We start from the raw sequence: 24,113 nt of genomic DNA, 5'->3' as shown, positions 1-24,113 counted from the left end.
ACCTGCTGCAGAAGAAAGCAAGCCTAAACAACTGAGAAAGGGGGCAGGATCATTTCACTTCCAGCATAACCTTTTTTGGCACAAGGGCCACATTCGCCCTTGGCCACACTCTCTGAGGGCCAGAGGTGGGTGTAGCCACGCTGCACACTCTCATGTACACACAGCCTTCCCTGCCCCATCTGTAGTGACTGGAGTGTTGGACTAAGCTGGGAGACCAGGGTTCAGATCCCCATGCAGCCATGAGATGCTTGCTGGGTAACCTTGCATCAGTCGGTGTCTCAGCCTAACCTACCTTACAGGATTGTTGTGAGGATAACATGGGGAGGGGGAGAACCATGTATACCACCCCGAGATCCTTTGGTGCACTGTAAATGTTAAACAAATACATAAATTAGGGTTGCCATATTTCAAAAAGTAAAAACCAGGACACCCTGAAAGTTGTTGAGCTCTAAAAAGGCCAAAAAATGCAGTTGTTCAATTGACTTGCCTAGGATCCAGGACAAACCACCACCTTACAGCCCTACATAAATGAAAATCTTTCTGGATCAGCAGAAGGGGGCTTATTGCCCCCTCTGTTAATGTTGTGGTGACCAAGGAGGGGGCAATTTGCATCTGTTCCTGAGCACAGAGTATTGCCTGTTCCAGCACTGTGTCTGCTTCACTGCCCCACACTTTTGACCCCACTGCCAAAGTTGGTGGGGTTTTGGCTGGGGACTGAAAAAATTGCTTGAAGCTTGAGGGAGGGGGGCGGCAGATCAGGCCTCAGAGCTGGAAGTTGGCCCTCTGTGCCCTAGAGCCATAGGCAGCTCCAGCTGAGCCAGTTTAGGGGCTACCTCAAATGGCCTCATTGGAGCCTTTTTCCTCTCCATGGTTCTGTTCCTGGAGGAGGAGGAGGAGGTTTCTCATCTTCTTCAAGCCAACTCTTTAAAGAGGAATTCTGCTCCCCTCTGCCCTGGAGCTCCCTGTTCCGTTTTTTTTCATGTGGGTTTTCCCACACAGCTTTTTGTTGTCAGTTTGGGCCTTGGGCTTGGGCAACTTGGCGGTTGGAGCCCAGTTCCCGGGGAGGCCTTGGGCAGGCTCTGGCGTGTGCCAGCCTCAGCTCTTGAGGTGGAAATATCCCCATGTGTGTTGTGAAGATGAAATGCTGCCTCCTATGCCAACCTTTTCTGCAACAAGCTCCCGTCCATGGCCTTTCCTTTTGCCCTTTCAGACAGAAGCTTTAAGGGCTAAACTTTGGCTTGGTCCAGGAGGCCTGGACTAAGGGGATACATTATTTTTCCTTTCCAAATTAATCCAGGTAATTATATCATATACGATTCTTCAGGCTGTGAACTCTCATTTATTTATTTATTGCATTTATAACCCACATTTTCGCCAAGGAGCTCTATGTGGTGTACATGGTTCTCCTCCTCCTCAATTAATCCACACAACCACCCTATGAGGTAGGTTAGGCTGAGAGGCAGGCCACCTAGCATGGGCATAGGAAGCCTTGGATCTCTGTCAAGCACAGCAACAGGTGCTTGAGTTCCCAAATGGAGCCTAGTCATCCCACTCCACCACCAGCTGACAATGCCCTTAGCAGATGTAACAATCCCATAATACCTATTTTCCCAACAACCTACTGCTTCTAATCCCCAGGGCATTTTCCTCCCTCCTCCTCCATTTTTTCTTCCTGTGCCCAGAGGCATGTCTGATCTGGAACTGGAGATCAAAGGGATGTGAAAGACAGCTGCATCCCCATCATCTCAAAGGGTTGAGGTCGTAACCTGGGCCTTCAAGGCCAAATCAAACAGCTATTGAACTAAAGGTGTTGGGCATGGCCCAGTAGGACCTGGGCGGTTTTCACAGCTCTGATGGTTCTGTGGTGGAACTTGCAATTAAGTGAAGCGTGCTTCCTCCCCACTGTTTACTCTGGCTTGACTGTAGAATGCTGCCATGACTTCTTGGGGCAAGGCTGTAGGACACACAACACTTCTAGGAGCACAATTCAGAAGGGAGACCTTGATTCTAGTTCTCTTCAATGGGCCAGAGTTAGGCTTGATTCCCTGGTGCTGCCCTTGCCACTTCCAGGGGCAGTGACTCACATGACATGAACCTTTGTAAGTAGTACCTTTATGCTATTGTGATTTGTGGATGGCATCTGATGAAGCCGGTCTTTGCCGGCTCATCTCTGAGGCCATCCAGAACTTTGCCACCTTGTTGCTGCACATGAATGCAGCTACCTCTTTGGGAATGTGGTCTTTGTGGCACAGCCACCATCAGGACAAAGTTGAAGCTGGTTAAGTTGGCATCTTTTGTTGCTGCCTATGACAACCTGGTGCCCTACATATATTTTGGATTACAACTCTCATCAGCTTCAGCCAGGGAAGGCACCAGGTTAGCAAAGGCGTGTGGTGCTTTGCCAAGCCAGGGGTTTCTAGTTTCCTGTAGGTCAATTCTGCTTCAGAGGCAATTCTTTCCCACGTGTTGGGAATTCCCTTTTTGAGGCTTGTTCTGGTTTGTTTTGCCTTGCAAGAGAGCTGTATTAAGCTGGCAAAGCTCCCACACTGCCAACAGGGCTGAAGAATTGAGGGTTTTTCAGTTGTTTCTGGACTATAGCTTCCATCCCTGCTAATCATGCTGGCTGGGACTGATGGGAGATCAACAACATCTAGAGAATCCCACTCCCAGGATAAGGCAATGTGGCAATAAGGCTATTATAAAACCCTTTGGACAAGGGCAAAAAATAAAATCTGAATAATTAGCCAGGTGGGCAATAAAAGATCACTTTAAACTATTCTACCTTTCTTAGGCACATTGCTCAATCCTTCCAAGTCCTCTGTGTGAATCTGCTTTTCAATCTCTCCTCCTTTCTTTTGAGGCAGTTCTTCCTCTGCTATCCCCTCTGGATTTAGAATTGGAGAGCTGGGAAAGGGCTCAAAAAGCCATCAGTTCAAAGTACCCCCACTAGCATCTTGGACATCGGTCCACACAGTTGCCAATGCCTGCCTTCTATGTCACTCCCTGGTGCTTCTCTTTCTCCTGATCTTCAGGTGTTGTGCTGCTATCGGATGCATTCCCAGAGCAAATCCTGCCCTACCTGCTGGCCCAATATGGGAGCGCTCATCCAGGCACACAGGAAGCACAGACTGTCGAGACCAGGATGAAAGTGGGGGAGGCCCTGATGCGCATCACACGGGCACTAGGTGAGTTTGCAGCTCCCACTGGGAATTTTGTGCCAGAGCTGCTCCAGCAGCGTGTGGAGCACCAGAACATGTGGCTCTCTGTTTGTATTTGTTTATATGTATATATAATGATAAACCAATAAAAACTCATTTGGGGAAAAAAAAAAAGAACATGTGGCTCTCTGAGGAGGCCTATGCTGGCTTTATAATCACACTTCTCCAGGAAGTTGAGTAATGCTCATTTACTGGTATAAAACCCACAACTGGTTGTACTAAGTGCAGAGTGCCAAACAGCATTGATGTTCCTTGGCAGCTTGGTACCCAGCCTTCACAATCTACAGATGCCTCTAGCTTTGCTGTTCAGTGTGTGGGCAGAACACCCCACCTGGACAGAGCCGTGCTAGAAGAGATCCCTGATCCTTCTTCCACAGCAGCATCTTTGCCTTCAGGTGCCTAAGCACCAAACTGGTTAGTGACATCAGAGGAACTTACTGTTTGGACCCACCCAGGTCAACCTCCCCTGGCTTTGGAGTCACGTCCTCTGGCACAGATTGGAGTAACACAGCATGCCCTGCCCTTACAAAGGAAAATTAGGCATGTCTAAGGGAATGAGTCACCTCCTTTTTCTAGGCCTCAAGTTGTATTAGAATCTGTGCATGCTATTTAACGGCACTATTAATTTTCTCCTTGCTTCATTTCCCCATAAATGGAAGTTCAGGAATTGCCCACCGGTTTCCTGCATGTTACAAGGCACCATTATAAAACTTGGCTGCATTGCCTGCTGTTTCCATAAGACTGGAGCCCTGTGACTTGTCTGGGCATGACAGTGGCTGAGTTCTCTGGAACTTAGGCTTTTCTTTAAAGGTTTTTGTTTGTTAAAGTGATTGCTTCTTGGTGGCATCCAAGCTCCTCTGCACAACTGGGGTGTAGGGGGACAGGTGCCAGCTTAGCAGGGTGCACGAGCCAGTCTTGATGGTGCCACCACAGCCATCTCGAGCCTTTTGTCCACTGCTGTTGCCAGCGAACAGATTGTTCCCTGCACTCTGTGCTGCAAATCCTGCTTGGCCAATTTAGCCTTACTGTGCTTTATATATGTTGAGCCTAACTCATTAAATTACCATCTGACCCAGATGTTTCTCCATCTGTGCATCCCACCTGTTTGTCTGAAGCAGAAAATGGCTAAAAGACTGGCTTTTAAATCTTTTAGTTGGATAAAAGAGAGGGGGGATTACAGGGTTTCCTCCTTGGTTTGGCTTCTGTGGCAGCTAAATAAATATTTTCTCAAGCAGGTGTTCAGTGTGTGAGGACCTCTTCTGGTTTTCACGCTTTTTGCCTTGAGGGAACTGGCCTATTTGACATCAGCTTGTCTGCTTGAGAAGCCCTGCATGATGTAAAGGATCCTGGGACATGTGCACACTCAGGCACCAGGGCCATGCTGTTGACCATTATGTACTGAACAGGTGACCTAGAACACTCCTGACACTTCCATCTGATCATGCATTGCAAGAAAGGGGTGGTTGTGGTGGTGAGGAAGCATGTCTGCCATTATTAGTGATCTTCTGATAAGCTTCCAAAGTGCAGCATGCACCCCCAGTTTGAAAACTCCTGTTTGTGGGCTAAGCTGCATCTACCTTGACTGCCCTTCCACTCAGAGCAAATCGGAATATTGTGTGCTTCTTCTGAGCGACTGGTTGCCCACTCCAAGCATAAAGCATATTCTAAGAGACTTTAGCATTTCTGGGCAAAGAATGGGGCCTCTGAAGAGACAAGGCTCCAGCCTGTGAAATTTGGCAATTAACCACCTGGTTATAGGCCTTGTTCCAACATAACTGTTGGCATTCAGCACAATGAATTGTGCCCAGCATTCCTTGGAGCAGACCCCTTGAAAGGAATGAGCATGGCTAAGTTAGGCCCATTAATCTTATCTAGTCCAAGGATAACTTAGTTGGCTACAGCCCAGTGGCTCTTTGAAGTAACTCCTTGAAGTTCACACATGTGCAAAAGCAATGCCAGAGTTTTGTTTTCCTCAGCAGGTCTGTGATTTTATGAGCAGGTTCATCGATGCCTGGCAAACAAGCAACCCTGTCACACAGGCATACGTAGCATTGGATTCTTGCAAAACTGCCTTCAAACAGAGCACAGCTGGTACCAGCTCAAATCCCCTGAATGAATCTACCCACCTGTTTGCCCCCTTCCTCTCTCTGGTTTTGCTGCCCTTCAGGGATGAGGAGGGGAGCTCCTCCATGGCAACACAACCACCTTCACTACTGGGCTTCTGGTTAGGTCCTCCAGAAACAGAGACTACCTCCAATTGTGAAGGTAGAGCATGTGGCCCTTTTGGTGCTATGTTGCCCTTTTGGCAGTGATTGGCGCACCCTCTACTCCCCCCTACCCACTGCTGTGCCTGGTCTGTGCAGCTGCTTTTTCTTCTTGCAGGTAGAAAGAAGGTGCACTCAGACACCTCATCTGCTGGAAAATTCTCTTGGCTGACTGATGAGTTGCTGCTGGCAAAGGGCCCTTTCTTTAAAGATAATAGCATAATTGCTCCCCTGTGTGTCAGGGCTTTACCCTCCTGTTTGTATCTCTTTTTTTTCTTTTTCTTTTCAAGGTACTGCTCGCTCCTGCTTTCCCAGCCCCCAGCAAGAGTGCTTTTTGGGGGAAGGGGGGTGGCCCCTGTCCTTCCTAGTCAGCTAAACATCAGGAAGGCTTTTCCAGTCACAATTTCCTTATCTTTCTGCCCTATTCCCATTGCTTTTTATTGTTAATCTTCTAGAAGTTTTTTGGGGGGTTTTTTAATGAATGGAAGCACTTTGGCCACTTAGGTGCTCAGTGATTGACTTAAAAGGATTTTGAGGCCCCAGGCCCATGATACAAATCTGCATGTGCTAATGCAAACTGAGGCTAAGTTTCAGAGGGGGAGTAATTTAAAAAAATAAAAAATAAAGGGGAGAAGGTACAGGAGATATCCACCCCAGGGCAAAAGACTTGGAACTCAAGCCCCCTGATCCCCTGGCAACAGCCCTGGACTTTGACACACAAACACACACACCCCAACACCCCTGGGGATTGCAGCTATGAGGCTGTGTGTGTTGTGGCTTCTCCCACTGCTTGGTCATACATTATGGGTGTGGGGCTGCTGATCTGAATGAGGGTCTCTTGAGGCTGCTGAGGTGCCATACTTCACTCCCGGCCTGTGCCACTCCTACCCACCCTGGTTCTTGCACGGCTGCCAGCACAGCCCCCTATTTGGCATGCATCAACTAGTCTGTCTATTTATAGACCAAATTAAACCAAAGTGTTTTGTACGTCTTCACATTTTTCAGCACTACAGCACTATTTAAGACTGTGCTCTCTATTCTTAAAAATCACTGGATTTCCTTCCCCACCCCCTGCTGCTAATCTTTTCGGGATTTGCTTTGCTTTGGGGTTGTCTCTGCTCCAAACGGCTACAGGGAGTGCTGGCTGTGGCAAAAACCCTTCTGCACCTCAGGATATTGGTATCTCTGGTGTGGAGGAAAACCTTTCCAAAGTAATGTTGGTTATTCTGCCTTTGTGGCAGTGTAATAGCAAGAGTTGCACCACTACAAAACTATGACTTACTGCTGGAAGCAAAAGGGGCCTAATTTTGACCCATCTGCTCCATCATGGCGCAGATGCATCTGTTGCTGAGGAGAAGGACTCCAGTGATGCTCTGGGAAGGAGGAGGACCAGAGGATGGGAGGTGGGGTGCCTAGGCGAACCCTGCCCTGCAGGTCTTGACTGCAGCAAATGCCCTAAGCTCTGGGATGCCTTTTGCAAAGGGACAACTCCTGCGCAAGCAGACCGCCTGCATCCCAGGAGGGAGCGGCTGGTTTGCAACAGTTCTGCTGCTTTCATGTCAGCCCTCATTAGAAAGCAGATTTTCTTCTTCAGGCAGCAGAAAGCTGAAGACAAGTTGAGATCTGTCAGCTGGCTGGAACGGTTAAGGAAGGAAAGGGAATCTGTGCAACCTGACCCCTGTTGTGTGTAACTTCAGGAGTTGGGGGGGGAGCAGTTAGAACTGTGGCTTATATGTGCCTGTGTAGTCTCATTTTTCTTCTCTTGGGGTGGGGAGGAAAGAGGTGCTTCTCCTCTCCCCCTTCCAGGCATTGCTGAAGGATTTGCATTATCAATTGAGTTTAAACACATTAAACCTTCCCCCAGGATGTCAGCTGAGACACTTCCTCTTCTTATTCAGGGATCATTCACTGCGTGGGGGAGGGGGCTGGGAGGGAACCTGCTTTGTTCATTCAGCTCCTGATCCAGGCAAAGTGCTGTTTCGTAGGCAAGAGTCATAATAATGAGACCTCCTCCTCCTCAGCTGTCTAGGGGCGCCTGGGAGGGAGATGCTTCTGACACCCTGGGTGGGTTGGTGCACTGCAGGCCTTGCATCCCACCAAGGGGGGGTTAACAGTTACGAGGGATGCAAGCTAATTTCCTTCAGCAGAGTAGACAGCTCCCCATCTCACCCCAAGTACCCCCACTATAGACTTTACAGCTTGAAAATGTGTGTGCAAAGGCAGCTGGTACCTGAGACCAAAGCTGGGCTTGTTATGGTCACAGAGCCAAAATGGATTTTTGTGGAATAAAGAAATCTACAAGATTCTGCTTACTGTGCACAAGTTGTTCAAGATACAGAATTTGAGGTTGGTTCTTAGCTTAAGAGTTCACCTGACAAAACAGAGCTAAGGTTGTAACTGTGTAGCAGCAGAGGTACCCTCAGCTGGCATCCCTCCCCCACTCATCCTCCATGGCTGAAGCCCCTTCAGGGCAGATGCATATGTGTGTGCCTCCTTTTGTCCCATTGACATGCAGGTGAGACAAAGACCAAGGGGGGGGGGGGATTTGTATGCTTTGGAATTCAGGGGGAACCAGAGAGGCGGCTAATGAAAATTAAGGGATTACCCTTTCATCCTGTGCCTGCCTGACACTGTGGCAGGAAGCGCCAGGGTGTATCCAGTGCAGAAGTGCTTATGGCCTGTCATGTAACTCTTGTTCTCGTCTGAGTGCTGGAATAAACCCACATTCAGTCCTGCCTCTGTGCTCCCCCCACCCACCCAATATTTCTGCAGCAGCAAGTTTGCACACCCCACTGGTTCTACTTAGTCACAGCGGCAGTGGGTGGGGGAGCAGTTGCCACAGAGCAAAAGTCTTCTGGCTCTTCCTTTTAGACTTGTTGCCCTTTGCTGTTCTGTGTCATGGGTTAAGGAGCACAATCGGATTGCTCACTCTAGTTTTCACACACTTTGCTGTTTCTAATGCACTTGGTCTGCTATTGCCTCTGAATGGGCAAACAGAAATCCCAGTTGTGTATATTTGCTTCCTCTCCATTCCCTGATGAATAATTTTGTGAAACTTGAAAGAAAGCTGGCGTACTCTTAGACTGGCATTAAATTGGTGTCGTTAGTAAAAGGCATGATGTTACCTTCTGCCTGACCCCCTTGGGACTGACATGACAGCCACATTCTATTCTGTTGCATGCGTCTAGAATCATAGAATTGTAGAATTGGAAGGGATCCACCCCAAGGGTCCTCTAGTTCAACCACCTGCAATGCAGGAATCACAGCTGCCTGACAGATGACCACCCAGCGTGTTTTAAAACCTCCAGTGAAGGAAAGTCCACCTCCTTCTGAGGTAATTCATACTACTGTTGAATTGCTCTTGCTGTCCTTTCTTGTACTTTGAATCCATTGGTTCAGGTCCCATCCTCTGGAGCAGCAGAAAACAAGTTTGCTCCACCCTCCATGTGACACCCCTTCAGATATTTTAAAACGGCTTCTCTTTTCTAGGCTAAACATACCCAGTTCCTTCAAGTGTTCCTCATAAGGCTTGGTTTCCAGTCCTTTTATCATCTTGGTTGTTCTCCTTTGCACACATTCAAGCTTGCCAATATCCTTCTTAAACTGTGATACCTTTTTCACATTGTTGACTTACATTAAGCTTGTGGTCTACCGAGACCCCTAGATCCCTTTTACATGGGTTGGTTCTTCATGGTTCTGAGTTTGGGCAACTTAACAGCAACCATTTTGAGGCACAGGAATATGGCTACTTCCACACCCACAGCCCTACTCACTACTCACTACAAAATCCCTGGGACTTTTGCAGCATTGTGGTCCAGAACTGACTGCAAAGATTAAGAGGGCAAACTGGAGCCTTTCAGCCCCTTTGACCAGAGTCACTTTGGAAGTGTCCTTCCTTCCGGGTCGAAGTTCACATCACTTCTTCCCTGAAAAGAATGAGCTTTTTGCACCAGCAGCTATTCATGTATCTGCTAGGAGTTCTGCTTGTTGGGTCAGGGTGAGCAGCACTGCAAAGTCCCAGACACTCTTACTCTTTCTCTCTCTCTCTCAGTAAGAGAAAAATCTGCTCCCAAGTCAGCAAGAATTGACTTCAGGATTCCTCTTCTGGGCAGAGAAGAGGAATTTGGGGCAATAAGAAGCATCACCTTTCCTAACAGGTGGCTGCCTGACCAGCCATCCTGGGAACCTGCTCAAAAGGTGGAACAAAAATCACTAGGTCATTAGCTAGGACTGGCTGGGGATCCTCCCGCACAGAAGCCACAAGAGGCTGGGCTGCCCACAGATCAGAGGTCAGAGGTGAGTCCAGGAAATTGGCGTCACATTGTAGATGCCCATGGGCACACATGCTGACAGCTGCCGCTCTGAGCCACAGGCCAGTGGATGGTTGCATAAGAAGGGGGGGTTGTGCAGATGGGCCAGGCGCCTGGTCAGCTGTGAACACTCGCCAAAGCGTGTGATCTTGACTGGTCGATAGCAGAGCACCGCTGGCCAAGGTGACTTCTAGATTGGAGCTGCAGCTCGTTGCCATGTGATAGATAAGTTTTCAATTTAAACCACCACAGCTTTATTGTCCAGGCCGTGTGACGCTGCCATCTCCAGCAGAGCTATCCTCTGCCAACCACCTGCACTGTCTGGTGGTTTACACGTGAGTCGGAAAAGCATTGCTGATGGAAGGGAGGTGGCAACGCACCAAAAGCCTGGGATCCCCATTTGTCCTTGGGTCCTTATCTCTGCCCATCTTGTTGTGTCCTTCATGGAGCAGGCCGCTTTTCCCCAAGAGATGTCAACAGTGCTGGCCCCCACCCAGCCAAAGCTCTTGCTTAACAAGAGTTTTATGTATTTTTCATGGGTGATAAGTTTAATACATTCTCTATCTCTTTGTCTACTTCTTCTCCATAGCACAGAGCTCTGTTCTGCAGAAGGTGAGTGACTTAAATAATCGGAACCTTTCTCTCCCCCGCCCCCACTCTTGCAGGAGACATGGCCTTCTCACACCGAGACAACCTGATCCACGCCTTTCTGCGAGGAGCAAGAGATCTGGATGGCACTCTTAGGGCAAGCAGCCTGTCCAATCTGGGAGAGCTGTGCCAGATACTTCATTTTCAGCTGGGCTCTGTGGTCCATGAGGTATTGGCCACATCACCTCCTCGCTAAAGCTTTTGTTGCTACTGGAACATGGCAGGCTACTGGGGTGGCATGCTTGGAAAGGGAGGCTTATATAACTTCCTCCCAAATGGAAACCTGTGGCCTGATTAGTGCTGGTATATACCCCCATGCTATGAATTCCTTTTGCCTCTTTGGCTTCTGAGAGCCCCTTCGACATACTCCCTCTGCCTAGTGCACTCCAGGTAGATGTTTTAGACTCCCATTAGCCCCAGGCAGCACAGTCATGTGATACTGGGACAGATGAGTGTTGCAGTTCAAAGCATCTGGAGGGCACTGTGTTGGGGAAGGCCGCTGTAGGGCATTCTCACAGACTTCTTTTTTTCAGACAGCGTAACGCCTTCCAGTGCCTTTCGCCTTCTGCCCACTAATACACTCTCCACTGTCCTGTGCTGTTCGATAATTGGGTATCTTCCATTAAACATGGTCAGTTTGACTGGTGTCTTTCAAGGTTAAGTCCATCAGAGCCACAACTGGGTGCTCCAGGGACAGAACACTCACAACCATGCATTTCTGTGTCAAGCTGTGGAACACCTGCCTCATACCGAGTCAGGCTATTGGCCCATCTAGCTCAACATTGTCTGTTCTGACTGGCATCACTTCTGCAGGGTTTTAGACAGGAGACGTCCCCAGCCCTACTAAGAGACGCCAGGAACTGAACCAGGGACCTTCTGCCTGCAAAGCCAATGCTCTATCAATGAGTCACAACCCTACCTCAGTCTCCCCAACCTCTCCTGGGTTTTTGTATCTGTATTTTCTCCTCCTCCGTAGCTCAGTGGTAGAGCATCTGCTTTGCATGCAGAAGGGCTCCAAATTCAACCCCTGGGGTCTCTAGCCAGGGCTGGGAATATCCCTGTCTGAAACCTAGAGAGCCTCTGCTGTTCACTGCAGATTGGACTGAGCCAGATGGACCCAATGATCTGACTTGGTAAAAGGCAGCTTCCTTTGCAGAGATGAGAGCCACAGGCCAAGCACAATGCTAAGTATCTAGTACAGGGGTCAGCAACCTTTTTCAGCTGTGGGCTGGTCCACTGTCCCTCAGACCATGTGGTGGGCTGGACTATATTTGGGGGGGGTGAACGAATTCTTATGCCCCACAAATAATCCAGAGATGCATTTTAAATAAAAAGACACATTCTTCTCATGTAAAAACACACTGATTCCTGGACTGTCCACAGGCCGGATTGAGAAGGTGATTGGGCTGCATCTGGCATACGGACCGTAGGTTGCCTACCCCTGACCTAGTAAGTAAGGCTTACTGGAAGCTAGGATGTGCCTTTTGCTTTCTGGAAGGTTGCTGAATGGACCCTTAACAGCCAAGAAGTCTGTGTTTTCCATTTGCCCTCTGCCACTTCTCCAACAACTAGCTGGAGCAGGGCTGTGAATGCTCTTGCGTCCAATGATGCACTTCGGTGCTATGGAGATGGGTGCCATGGAAATACGTGCCCACCAGGCAGGTACATCTTGGTATTCACAGGCAGGAGGGATCAGTTCTCTGAATTCTGCACAGTAATGCTTTTGGGGGCTACCTCCAAGGATAATAAGTTCAGAGGCATGTTGTGTGCCATTTCAGGGTCACCTGACCCTGGCCCTCCTGCTGGGTTGAGAAACCTGATGGAAGCTCTGTCCAGGGTTAACTAATCTGCAGAGACACACACTACATATTGCAGCCTTTTCTTTGGTGTTTAGTTAAACCAGAATGACATCCTAATTGCTACCACAGGTGAGAAACTGCAAGCCACCCATACGTATATGTGAAAAGGGCTATGGGGTGGAAAAGAAGTCCATAATTGGACCACTGTGTTCACAATATGCCTTTGAAGCACATTCAAATCACCTTCTTTCCCTCAAAGAATTCTGGGCACTATTATTGACCCCTCACAGTATTACAAATCCCAGCAACCCTTAACAAACCAGTCCCCAAGTTTATTTGAGGTGTGTGGGTCTGTGTGCTTTTAATGTGCCTTAAAGACATAGTGCGTACACAACCTTTGTCCTCAATAGCTGTGAGTAAAATAGGCTGGGTTTTTTTATTCATTAAAAAAACACATTATGGGGTATCTAGGTAAAATGATCATAAGCTTCATTCCCACAAAGGTTTGAAAGAATCCTGCTGGGCGCATTGGAAGCAGCCTTATGTAGCAGGTCAGACCCTTTGTCTGTCTAGCTCAGCAGTGTCTGCTCTGAACAGCAGCAGGCTCTCCAGGGTATTGAGCAAAAAGAGAAAGCTTGCACATCACCTGCTACATATGTGAGATTATTTTAATTGGAGAGGTGTCACCTGGCAGGATTGAACAAGGCGCCTTTTGCATGCAAAGCAGCTGCTTCCCCTCCTCCTTCCTGCAGTGCTGAAGCTGGAATAGCAGGAGGTGTGAATGCCCTCTTGGTGTCAGGAGCTGTGCATGACAGCTCTGCTGCTGCCTATTGCTATAGCTCCCGTGCATCTACAGCAGCACACAGGGAGGAGGTGGGTGGCTTGGTGCAGATTTCAAGCCGCACTTTTCTATGTGTGAGGAGGGAGAGAGAGAAGGATGCTTCTGGCTCTGCAGCGGGCCAGGTGCCAGCTGATTCAGCAGGAGCTGCTGCAGAGGGGGAGGGGGAAATGCTGCCCTTGAGCTGAAGGAAGGAGGCTACAGTGGGGAACTCTGTGCAGGGCAGAGGCTTCTCTGCCAGTTTCAGAACCAGCAGCAGGGACCTCCTTGGAGGCCAGGAAACAGGAGTTCTGCCCACTCACCACAAGCTGGGTGGCAGTTTCCATACCACGAATGTGAATAAGCTCCAAGGACAGAGCAGCTGCCTTTGCTCAGGAGTTTGCAATACTGACCCTTCCCACCAAGATGGGGAAGAAAACTTCATCCTCTCTCACTTAAGTTTCCTTAGTGCAGCATTCCACAAGGGGTTTTAGAGCAAAGGCTGTCGCTCAATGGCAGAGCATCTGCTTTGCATGCAGAAGGTCCCAGGTTCAGGTTCAGTCTTTAGGTGGGGCTGGAAAGATCATTTTCTCAACCTCCTATTCTCTTGACTGTTCTGGTGTGGTGGGCTTTGATTTTGCGCTCAGGTTTGCTGTGCAGGCACTTCTGAGTCCCCAGCCCATCACAGGTGAGCAAAGTAGTCTGCCTGTCCTAATAGGGCCTATGACTTTATCTGTTTGACAGGTGACCTCATGTCTGACAGCAATAGCGAAGACCGACGGTCAGGTTGAAGTGCGGAGAGCAGCCGTCCATGTGGTGGTGCTTCTGCTACGTGGCCTCAGCACGAGAGCGGTGGAGGTGAGCTGCTTCCCTTCTTGATTCTGCCCAAAAGAGAGATGCCCTGTAGCCCAGGCTCCTCTGCTTTTATGGTTGAGACTGGAGGTAAAAGTTTTTCCCCACTCCCCCTAGGGCCGGAGCTGTGCTTTGCCCTGCAAGTGCCCTGTGTGAAGAGAAGTGGAACGGGGGCAACACCGAAGAAAATGGACAAAAAGTAAAAGGGGAGGCACGCCTTGAGCTGGTGCCCAGAAGCCGCCATTTATGTTGTGAAAATTGCCTATCATGTCTCAACTGTAGGTCTTCTCCCCTGTATAGCCTAGCAACAGAACCTCTTTCACTACTGAAAGTGAAAGCCTATACTCAAGAGCAAACAGTCTTTTACTCAGAATAAGACCCATTAAGGTCTGAACACATTAAGCCACCTTCACAAAATAAACGACTTGCCGGCAGCAGACTGAAGGCTGCCTCTTCCCTTTTACTGTGTGGGCAGCATCCTTGCAGCGAGGCTCAGACTGCCGCAGCTGGTTCTATCCCAGAAGTTGGCTCTGAGCAGTGGGAATTTCATTTGCAACTACCATTGACTCACTGGAAAAAAGATTACAAGAATCATGTTCATCTGATTGTTGCTGCAGGCAGTCAATGAAAGGTGTGGCCTTCTAGAATTGCCCTGGTGCCCTTCCAAGGTGAATTGCCTCCCAAGTTGAGGCAAAGGGCAGTAGAAGGAAATTCTGTTCCTGCTAGGATTTCTCTTCAGCCATATTCTCAGCTTGTTGCTGCTGTTGCACTCTTGTCCTTGGTTATTACAGAGGGTGGAAGTGACCTCGAATGAACGGCACAATGGGAGGTGGAAACACTTCCTAAAGTTTTGAAAGCATAGGAAGCATTATCCCCCTTGCAGTTTTTAAAGGGAAAAGACATTTGGAAATATTTGGATTTTTTTTTTTAGTATTTACTAGACTGCCAGTACCAAACCCAATTTGGAGAGCCAGTATGGTGTAGTGGTTAAGAGCGGTAGTCACGTAATCTGGGGAACCGGGTTCGCGTCTCCGCTCCTCCACATGCAGCTGCTGGGTGACCTTGGGCCAGTCACACTTCTCTGAAGTCTCTCAGCCCCGCTCACCTCACAGAGTGTTTGTTGTGGGGGAGGAAGGGAAAGGAGAATGTTAGCCGCTTTGAGACTCCTTAAAGGGAGTGAAAGGCGGGATATCAAATCCAAACTCTTCTTCTTCTCTTCTTCTTCTTTATATCTCTGGAGCTCAAAGATACAATATACATACAGTTTCCGTGACATTGTCAAACAGGTATAAAACATTTGCAGAGTAGCAGCAGAGAAATGAAAATCTTCAGGTTTTCATTGAGCAGGAGTATTTTGGTTTCTGCCCCCAACCCAAGAATGGTGTCACAGGCCACTTCCTTTTAAGAATAGGAGATGAATGTTACTCCATTAGAGCCTCTGCATGGTTAATAATAAAATTCAAAAACAATCAGCAAACTTCCCAAAGCTGATAAGCAAGTTGCCAAACTGCTGAGGGTTTTGGTATGTATTCCTTGTATTGAGGCTGTGTATAGTGAATGAGGCCTGCTGGGACTTGCGGCTTCTACAGGCTGCCCACCTGAGTTTCAAAGTGCAGCAGCATCAGGTGGAGCTGCCTTGGCGTGGTTGGCCAGGGGCAGGCCAGGAGCCCTGGGCAAGCTGCCACCAGCGGATCTCTTTTGGCAGGACACTGGGGAGTGCCCCATCCAGGAAGCCCAGGGACTGCGTCTTCTTCCTCCTGCTTCTTTCTACTTTCGCTCCTAGCCAAGCCCTGTGGCGATGGGCTAGCCATGCTGGGCTCTGAGAGAAGCTGCTTGACTCTCTGCCTCTCCTGCACAGCAGTGCTGTTTCTTTGGCAAGGCTGCTTCTCTTTCTACCTTTGGACAGGCAGAAGCCTCAGTGTCAGGCACCTGAAATGAAAAGGGCATTTATCCACAAGTCACTCTTCAACTGCCTTTCAAGGGGGGGAAAGTCCAGCCCTCTGCGAATGCACACACCTTTGCAGGCCAGGCCCACAATTTGGTTGCTCTTGTGGCTCTCTCATCAAATGCCCCTCATGCTGAAATTGGGAACTTTTCAGGCTGAGCAAAACTCTTTGCCTTGTGACCCCATTGCATCCTCATGCCAGTGGACTCTTTTCCTTCCTGTTGGGCTCTGGAGAGCTCTGCACCTCAGGAGAAAATGAGGACGGGAGCCCTCATTCCAAATTTGAACCGAACCAGCACAAGAGTTGCCTTCTCACCTCCAGCACAATCATGGCTGCAATTTTGCAAGTTTTGACCCGGGCAGATTCCCATCTGCAGCTTTCTGGCTTTTACTGACTTTCGTTTTCTTTTTTGCTGTTTCGCTTTCCCAACATTGAAAGTTCTGGGAAATCACCATTATCTTTTCTCAATGTGTCATGCAGCAAGGCAACTCTGTTTAGATCATTGCAAGCTCCATTACCTGCCACCAGGTAGCTCTGTACAGTAGTTCAAGGGTCAGCAGTCTGTTTTCACTACACAAATTAATCTCAGGTGCTCAGGGTCTGTAATGAAGCCTGGGCAAAGCAGAAGGGTGTGTAGAGCACCTTAGATTCAGAATCCAAAAGATGATAGATGGGTGTATACTAATTCCTCGCTCTTACCTGTTACAAACATTTTATCACACCTTGACTAGAATGTGACAGGTCTACAAGGGGCCAGCTAACATTGCTCTGGGGGCCAGATCAGGCTTATGGAATTTTCTAGCACAGATCTAGACAAAAGTATTTTCTGACAGGCAGCTGCAAAGGGAGCCCTTTAACCTCAGTTGGTTGGACAGCTGAATGGCTTCTGGGGCATGAAAGGTTCTTTTGGACATTACACATAACTCTGCCTCTCCAATGGGTGTTTCTTTTCCTGGTGTGGAATAAGCATTCTAACAGCTCACTATCATGACCTCAGTTGTTCCTAGGAATAAGAGGGAATCTCCCAGACTTGTGCAATGCTTTCTTGCTGGAGGTGTTTTCCTATGGTGTTGCAGAAAAGGAAGTGGTGTCACGCCTTCAACAGGGGCAAAGGCTATCGATCCTATATTGGGGAAGTGCCTTAGCTCAGTGGTAGATCATCAGCTTTGCATGCAGAAGGTCCCAGGTTCAATCCTGGGCATTTCTGCATAGAGCTGGAAGGAAACCCGGTCCGAAACTTGGGAGAGCTGCTACCAGTCAGCGTTGACAATACTGAGCTAGATGGACCAATGGTCTGACTCCACATAAGGTCGCTTCCTATGTTCCCATAGCCAGGCTTTGATCTGCTGTGGTGGATATGTGGGCACAAGAAGCCACAGGGCTTTGCCTTATTTCTGAAGTGAGCATTCATCAGGCAGTCTCCAGCAAGCCCTATCTATAAAAGTTTCTGTTTTCAGAATCTGCTGCCGCCTGTTTGTTGCAAGATGCAAAACAGGCCTCTGTTGCTTTGCAAAGCTCACCTGCTGCAGGAGCTCAGTGGCCAGAACTCCCTTGGTGCAGTGGGAGGTGGAGGAGGCAGAAAATGTATGGGGCATTAATGAGCAGCTTGTCTGGGTGGGATTACCTGGCTGTCCCACATGCAGACTGTGATTAGAGAAATTTGGAAAGGTACTTTCCCCCTCCCCCTGAACCTCATCCTGACAATCTTCTGGCTCTCAGATCCTTCAGAAAAAGGCGGGAAACTATTGAGAAAGCATTGCAAGACAAAGCAGAGGCCAGTCTGGCCTTTGTTTGGTGCTCAGAAAGAACACTCTCCCATACTCTCCCTGTGCATTATAGGCACTAGGGATCCAAATAGTTCACTCCCACACACTCAACCCTAATTCAACTTTCTCTTTCCTCTTCCCCTGCCCCCCCCCCAGGTTCTCCAGGATGCCCTGCTGGAACTCTACCACCTGCTGAAGTTTGTGGTGCGCTGCGAACAAGATGAGGTCACTGTACTTCACGCACAGCTGGCCTTGGAGGAGCTGGATGGCATCATGAGGGAGCTCCTGTTTCCCCGTCAAACTCTTGAGAAAAAGATTGAGGTCCTTCCTTAGGGAAGCACAAGTGCCAGTGGATCAGAGGACTCCTGCTACTGTGCAGCACAACCTCAGAACTGCACCAGGGTCTCTCACGGAAGTGGGGTTTGGGAGCTGAGCAGCTGGGCTCTTGAACCCCTGTGGCCTCAGAAGTGCTAGTCTGCAATGAGGGAGTGGCTGGTCCTTGAGCTGTGGCTCCTGAGAGCAGACTGGGCCATTGCCTGCCTAGAAGATTGCTCCCATGGGCAGATTTTGCAGAAATTTGACACTTATTCAAGGGTGTCCCTTACGAGGGAAGGACTGTCTTGGGGCTGCTGCTGGGATCAGTCAATGCAATAAATTTAATAGGGGGAAACTTTCTTGTGTGGAAAGTGTGCATGCCTTCATAGACCAGGGTTCAGATACTCCACCTGGCTGGTAGCAGATGGTGTCCAGTGGAGAGGGAGTCAAATTTAGAGCAGGTATAAGAGGAGTGGCTATGATCATGAATTGCAGAGTCCCTGGCTGTAATCCCTGGTTGGCTGTGAAGTCACCAGCTGGCCCTATGTGAACTCCTGCCTTGTATCCTCTTCCTTGGTTTTTATGGGATGTTTCTTGTTTGCATGAAATGAAGCTGAAGTGTGGTCCCGTCCTTCACAGGCCCTTGACTGGGGCATTCCATTCTGCCTTTTGCTTTTTGTTTTGGACTGTAAATGCAGCAGAGGAAAGTTTGTCTAGATTTCTTTTTTTAAAAATCCTGCATGACTCAGTTATAGGAAGTCAGCTCAACAAGTTTACAGCTAATTGTACTTTGGAAATTCTGTAAAAATTCTATTTTAAAGAAATAACAGGAGGGGAACAAGTCACACCTCAGAATGGCATGATGGAGCTTGAACAGTCCTCAGCCATCCCTTCTGTGGTGGCTAGAAAGGGACACTCAAGGCCACTGCCACATTGGCTGTCTGATTAGTCCTCCCCAAAATCTTCACCTAGTGCAGCCTCATAGCTTAGCTCTAACAACAAAAAGAGTCAGTCAAGGCAAAATCCAATATGTCCACCTTTTCTGTACACAATACAATAAAAGGAAGGTATGGAATGGCAGCTGCTGGGCCAGGCCTTCCACCACTCCAACCCTTTTCTTGAGAATTAGAGTAAAGAAGGTGCCACAGAGCATTAAAGGGAAACACTTCTTCTAGTCATCTTATGCAACAACATTGACTGCTGCAATTGCATTCTTGACAACCTGGAAACGCTCACACCTACTTCATACAAATTACTTTCATTGAAATACCCTGCTGTGTGTTGGAAACTTTGCTGATGCATTGAAATGCTTCTTCACTCTTGACTAATCCTAACACTCATCGGGAGTAGTAGCAGCTGCATGAATAGTGTATAATCTGTGGGCATGGAGCCTTCCACCAGGGATTGCTAACCTGTCTCCCCCCCCCCCCCCGATGTTCCTGAAGTCACATTGTCCCCAGCCAGCATGGCCAGCGATTATGGATGTTATAGTCCCAACAACATCTGGAATGCCAAATACTTCACATCTTCAGCTCACACAGACACAGAGGCAAAAAGCTTGCAGTCTGGGGCATGCAATGGAGAAAAGAGGAAGGAAGGAAACAATACAGGCAAAGTTCAATGTACTTAAGTTCCACTCTTGTTAGGAATGAGGATTAAAGGGCCAAGCTAAAGGGCATGAGGAATACCTGGCATGGGCCACTTGAAATGGAGAGAGTATGGCCTGGGAAAGAGGGATAAAATAACACTTTGAGGCCAGTATCAGGATGTTCATAATCCCCTCCCCCAAACTATTACTGCATAGATAACCTTTGGGATCATTTCCAACTACAATTCTATGATTCTGTGTTGGATTCACCAACTGAAGCTGATTCTGCAGTGGTTCTGTTGTGCTTTCCTTGGCCCGGAACAGTGTGTGAGAGTTTAGGACAGGACTGAGTGAGGAGCATCAGTCCACACCATCCCTGGCCCCTCAACATCGCTTGCCATTGACCATGCTGGCTCGGGCTGTTGGGCATTGCAGTCCAGCAATATTTGTGGCAAGGAGGTGCACAGGTTTCCTGCTCCAGGTTTATAGAGAAGAAACCAGGTGAAGGGTTGCTGCTTTGGGGCATAATGGTACCAATGCCCACTATAGTGCTGCCCTGCCTTCGTCTCCCCACTCCTGGCTTCCGAAGAACCAGCATCAATTTCCCTGTAAGGAGCAGCCCAATCCCTGAGCCCCTGCTCTCAGCCTTTCCTTTTTCTCCTCTGCAAGTCCTGCTGGAGGGTGTCTGCTTGTCCCTAGGTGACCTCTCAAGCAGTCTGTGAACGGAGTGTGTGCTAACATCCAGCAGGTGTCCATCAGGAAGGAAGGGGTGCTCCAAAGACCCACAGACATCAGAGCTGGGTTGGGGGAGCAGGCGCAGAGGGGTGAAACCTGTCTGCTTTGCTGCCAAGAGCTTACCGTAGCTTCAGGTAAAAAGATTGCTTTCTATGGGGCGTCATGGATATGCTGGGAGCTCAGGTTGTGCCACCAGCACTTCTGCTGGCAGTTGTTATGTGACTCTTCCGCAGCCTGCGAGGAACCAGCACACTGCAGAATAATGAGTTCCAGGGAGAAGGACCAGCAGCTGATGGCTAACAAAAAAAAATAAGGAGAGAAAGGGGGGTGGGGGAGAGCGAACTGAAGACAATTGTTCTTCCCAAGTTCCTGGATCACGCAAGGAAAGCCGTCCCTGAGAATAGCAACCCTGGTGAAGCTATTTCTACAGCCAGGGGGTGTTTAGAGAGATGGTTTTTATAGACTCCAGGAATAGCTATACAGTCTGTGCGTTGGAGGAAAGGGGGGTTGGGGGGGGGGAGCAGCAGCTCAGAAACTGTCATTGTCCTTGCAGGGGGAGTGCCGGGTTGCTGCAGGTTCCACTCCCTGGGGTAGGCGGTTTCTGTGCCCTTCTCTGTCCCAGGGCAGGGGGCTGCAGTCCCCGGAGTCCCTTAAAGGGTTCAGCCTTGCCTAGGTAGAAGGTTGACTGTTTGGGTTTTTTCCCCTTTCTTTTTTGGTACCTTCCTGCCCTGGGATGATTTTGCCTGGGCTCTGGCTTCTCCGCCCCTCCACGCTTGCTCCAGCCAAAGGTTATTGAATGAAAAGTCTCTTTTCTTCTTGGCTGCAATTCTGCCTCTGCAAACAAGGCGATTCCTGTGCAGGAGGGGGTGGGAAGCTGCTTCTCTACCTTGGAAAAGCAGGGTTTTTCCCTCCCTTCTCCCGAAGAGGCACAGAACCCTGAGTGAGAAGCTGTGCCTGGGAGCTGCCTTTGCATCGAAAGGTAAGATGTTGCAATGCTGGCGGTTCCACAATGGAGTGGGTTTGAAAGGCAGCACCTGCTGATACAGTCCTGGGCGGAGGGTGTGCATCTTGCCTGTGGTCCCCAACGGGCACTCTTGTCCCTGCTCCAGCCTCAGCCAGGCACCTGTGGTTTGCCATGGGGCAATTCCTGCTGCAGCTGGTCTAGCAAAGAGGAGAGGAAACCTTAAGCTCACAGCAGTCCTTTCTCTGCTCCCTCATTGTCCTTTAGATACTGGACCCCGGCAACTCGTGGGAGGGGGCCAAGGGGGTGTGTCTTGCGGCTGCGGCATGCCGAAAGGGACCCTCTTATAAGTGTCGTTTCTGCTGAGGGTGTCCCCCAAAGGGACCCCTTTCACAGTATCGCTCCTGGCCATTGTGCGCTTGACCCTTTGGGTGCTCTCTGAGTGCCTCTGCTGGATCCAGGGTGGCACACACTGAAACTCAGCCCCAGGCACTGCCTTCAGTTCCTGAAAAGGTACAAGTGAGCTTGTATTAATCCTTTTGCATAAAGTGTGGTCCTGTAAATGGAGGATCCCCTTACAGCGTCTTTTCGAGACTGTCTCTGAATGACAAGTGGGAGGCAGTGAGAGCAGGCAGGGAAGAAATGGATCTGGATGCCTGGTTCTTCGATGGGCTCATTGCGTGTCTTTGGGCAAACTGTCGTCTGGTGGGACTTGCTTGTTCCTCTGTAAAATGGGCACCACAGTGATCGTATGGGGTGGCTGTAAGGGAAAGCAGCATAACAACTGTAAGCTTTTTGCGCTGTTTTTAACAACAGGTAAATCATTTCACTGGCTTACTGGCTAGTGGGTTGCAGGGTGCCTCTGGAACAGTTGTGTCTGTTCGGGTGGGATATCATCAACTGGGTGCTTCTGAGCAACCAAGTTGCGTGTTGTGGCTCCACGGTAAACCAGGCCTAAAGAAGGCTTATGGGCATTATTTGTAACTTTCGTGATCAGAAGGCCTTTTCAAACTTTTGTTGCTTTTGAACCTAAATGGCTCGCTGTTTAGACAAGTTCACTGAGACTGTGTGGAGGGCGAAGGAAAGGCCTAGATGAGCAATGGGGAGACGGGGGATTAGGAAGGCCCAGGAGGAAAAGTAGCTCCTCAAACTGTCAGCCACTCGAAGGCCCCCTATTTAAAAAATAACACTTGCTTTGGACGGTGGAAGGTATTGAAAGGGATGCTTGTGAGGCTTGGCAAGGGAAAGGAAATGAAGGACAGGCCTACTTTTCCAACCAGCCTCGCCCAAGGAAGCTGAAGGTCCAAGAGGGTTTTGTGCTTCAAAGAGATTTGGAGGCCTCTTGAGAAGCACCCTTGCAAAACTTAAAAATCACTCCCAGGATTCTTTGGGGGAAAGTCATGGGACTTGCCCTGTGTTTGCTTTTGCTTGTGGGCACAGCTGTGGGGTCTAAAGAGATCGCTGCGAGGCAAGGCTCAGCTCTGGCCTCTCTCCTGAAAGCCCTGCAGTTTGCCCCCTCCCATCTGATGTTCCTCAGCCCCTGGCAGTGCCCACCCCTTGCCTCATGTTCTCCTCCCAGAGACAGGCTTTCTGGGGCAGGACCAGACCAGGGAGCTTCCACCTCTCTGGCATTTTACACCAAGAGCTTTAGAAGCCAGGCCAGCCATTTCCTAACTGTGAGTTTTTAAAACCTATTTTACTTTCTTTTTTTGTGTGTGTGCCTGGACTTGGGGGGGGGGGGGGGGGGAGGTGATTTTAGGAAGGGGTTAGGAGACCATAAACCACCAGAGTTGAAAAACCTTCCTGGGCCTGTTGAGAGACCAAAAGCCAGATGGAGGTCAAAGCAGAGGTGGAGAAAATTGCTCAAGGTATCCTAAATTTTCTGTTCTGGTGCTTCAGTTGGGCCTATCATAGAGTGAACCAGGGAACTGGGGATAGTTGTGGTGGAATCTTTTCCCTTGTGTAAGATTCAGAGGTCCCCTCATAGACCCACCTTTCTGAAGCATTAGAGACAGTCAAGGCAGGCACAGCATGTTGGGTGGTGTGGAGTTGTGACCCATTCATGCTTTTTTTAATGACATGGTGGCTAGGATTTTGCTCCTGCCTTCAGGGATCTCTGTATTCAGGGCTAGGAACCTGTGAGCCCAAGCTCAGGTTGCCTAGTGACTTTGGAAGTGGGGGATCAGGTCTGTACTTTCCCATGAAGTGTGTGCCTTGATTTGAGCCACCTGGAATTTGCCAGCATCTCCCTGACTTGTGTGTGTCCCTCTAGTGATCAGAGTTGCACAGTCCACATTCTGCAGTGTGTGCATATATGTGAATATGAAGATGAATGGAGGGGGGCTATCCGATGCAGTTAGGGGGTCTTTTGTTATTTTGCCAGCTCCATGATTTTAGGAAGGGATTAATGGACTCATAAGTCATGGTAGTTCCTTGAATATGCACCAAGTAAGGCTTGTTAGTTGTTTTACAGTAGTTTTGGTAAGAATAACAGGGTCATTAATCTTGAGCTAATCTCTGGCATGTGTATGTGTGTGTGGATGCGGGGAAGCCGTGAGGGTACTAAGCAGGCAGGTCAACTCTTAAGTTCTGCAATTGATAGGCTTGTGGTATAGTATATGAAGAAATCCTAAAGCAGAGCTTTCCAAACTGTGTGTTGCAACATGTTAGTGTGTCAGCTGCAATGTGTAGGTGTGTCGTGCAAACACTCCCCGCGCTCCTCCTGGGGCTGGGAAAGGGGTTAGTTTAACCTCCAGTTTGTTATTAAAAGTGAATTACTGTGTCACGAAATAAAACATGTCTAAAAAGTGAACAATATGAAAAGCTCTGTCCTAAAGTCTTACATGCCAGTTTATCTTGACAACTGGATTTTTGAGTTCAAGGAATTCACAAAG

General features: G+C 48.9%; 2 protein-coding genes across 6 annotated transcripts in view; both read left to right on the top strand.

The window, feature by feature from the left end:
• Positions 1–18,645, top strand: part of TANGO6 (transport and golgi organization 6 homolog) — a 45,716-nt gene extending 27,071 nt beyond the window's left edge. The window contains exons 15-18 of one of the 2 annotated variants that reach the window (XM_081017761.1): positions 3,033–3,185; positions 10,458–10,609; positions 13,801–13,914; positions 17,777–18,645. In XM_081017761.1, the coding sequence (XP_080873887.1) occupies positions 3,033–3,185; positions 10,458–10,609; positions 13,801–13,914; positions 17,777–17,953 (596 nt within the window). In that variant the 3' untranslated portion in view covers positions 17,954–18,645. Of the gene's footprint in view, positions 1–3,032; positions 3,186–10,457; positions 10,610–13,800; positions 13,915–17,776 lie in introns of those variants that run through there. The other variant, XM_081017762.1, reaches the window with a different exon arrangement.
• Positions 18,646–20,386: 1,741 nt separating this feature from the next.
• HAS3 (hyaluronan synthase 3) overlaps positions 20,387–24,113 on the top strand; it is an 18,666-nt gene continuing 14,939 nt past the window's right edge. Inside the window, exon 1 of one of the 4 annotated variants that reach the window (XM_081017796.1) lies at positions 20,387–21,237. Coding sequence is in view for 1 of the 4 variants with exons in the window: in XM_081017794.1 (XP_080873920.1) it covers positions 22,620–22,895 (276 nt within the window). In the remaining 3 variants the exon portion in view is untranslated. The other 3 variants (XM_081017797.1, XM_081017794.1, XM_081017798.1) reach the window with 3 other exon arrangements.

Source organism: Podarcis pityusensis (assembly GCF_964106645.2).
Source record: "Podarcis pityusensis genome assembly, chromosome: 8".
NCBI lineage: Eukaryota > Metazoa > Chordata > Lepidosauria > Squamata > Lacertidae > Podarcis > Podarcis pityusensis.
Note: the sequence above shows the minus strand (reverse complement) of the source record. Positions and strands in the feature narration are given on the sequence as shown.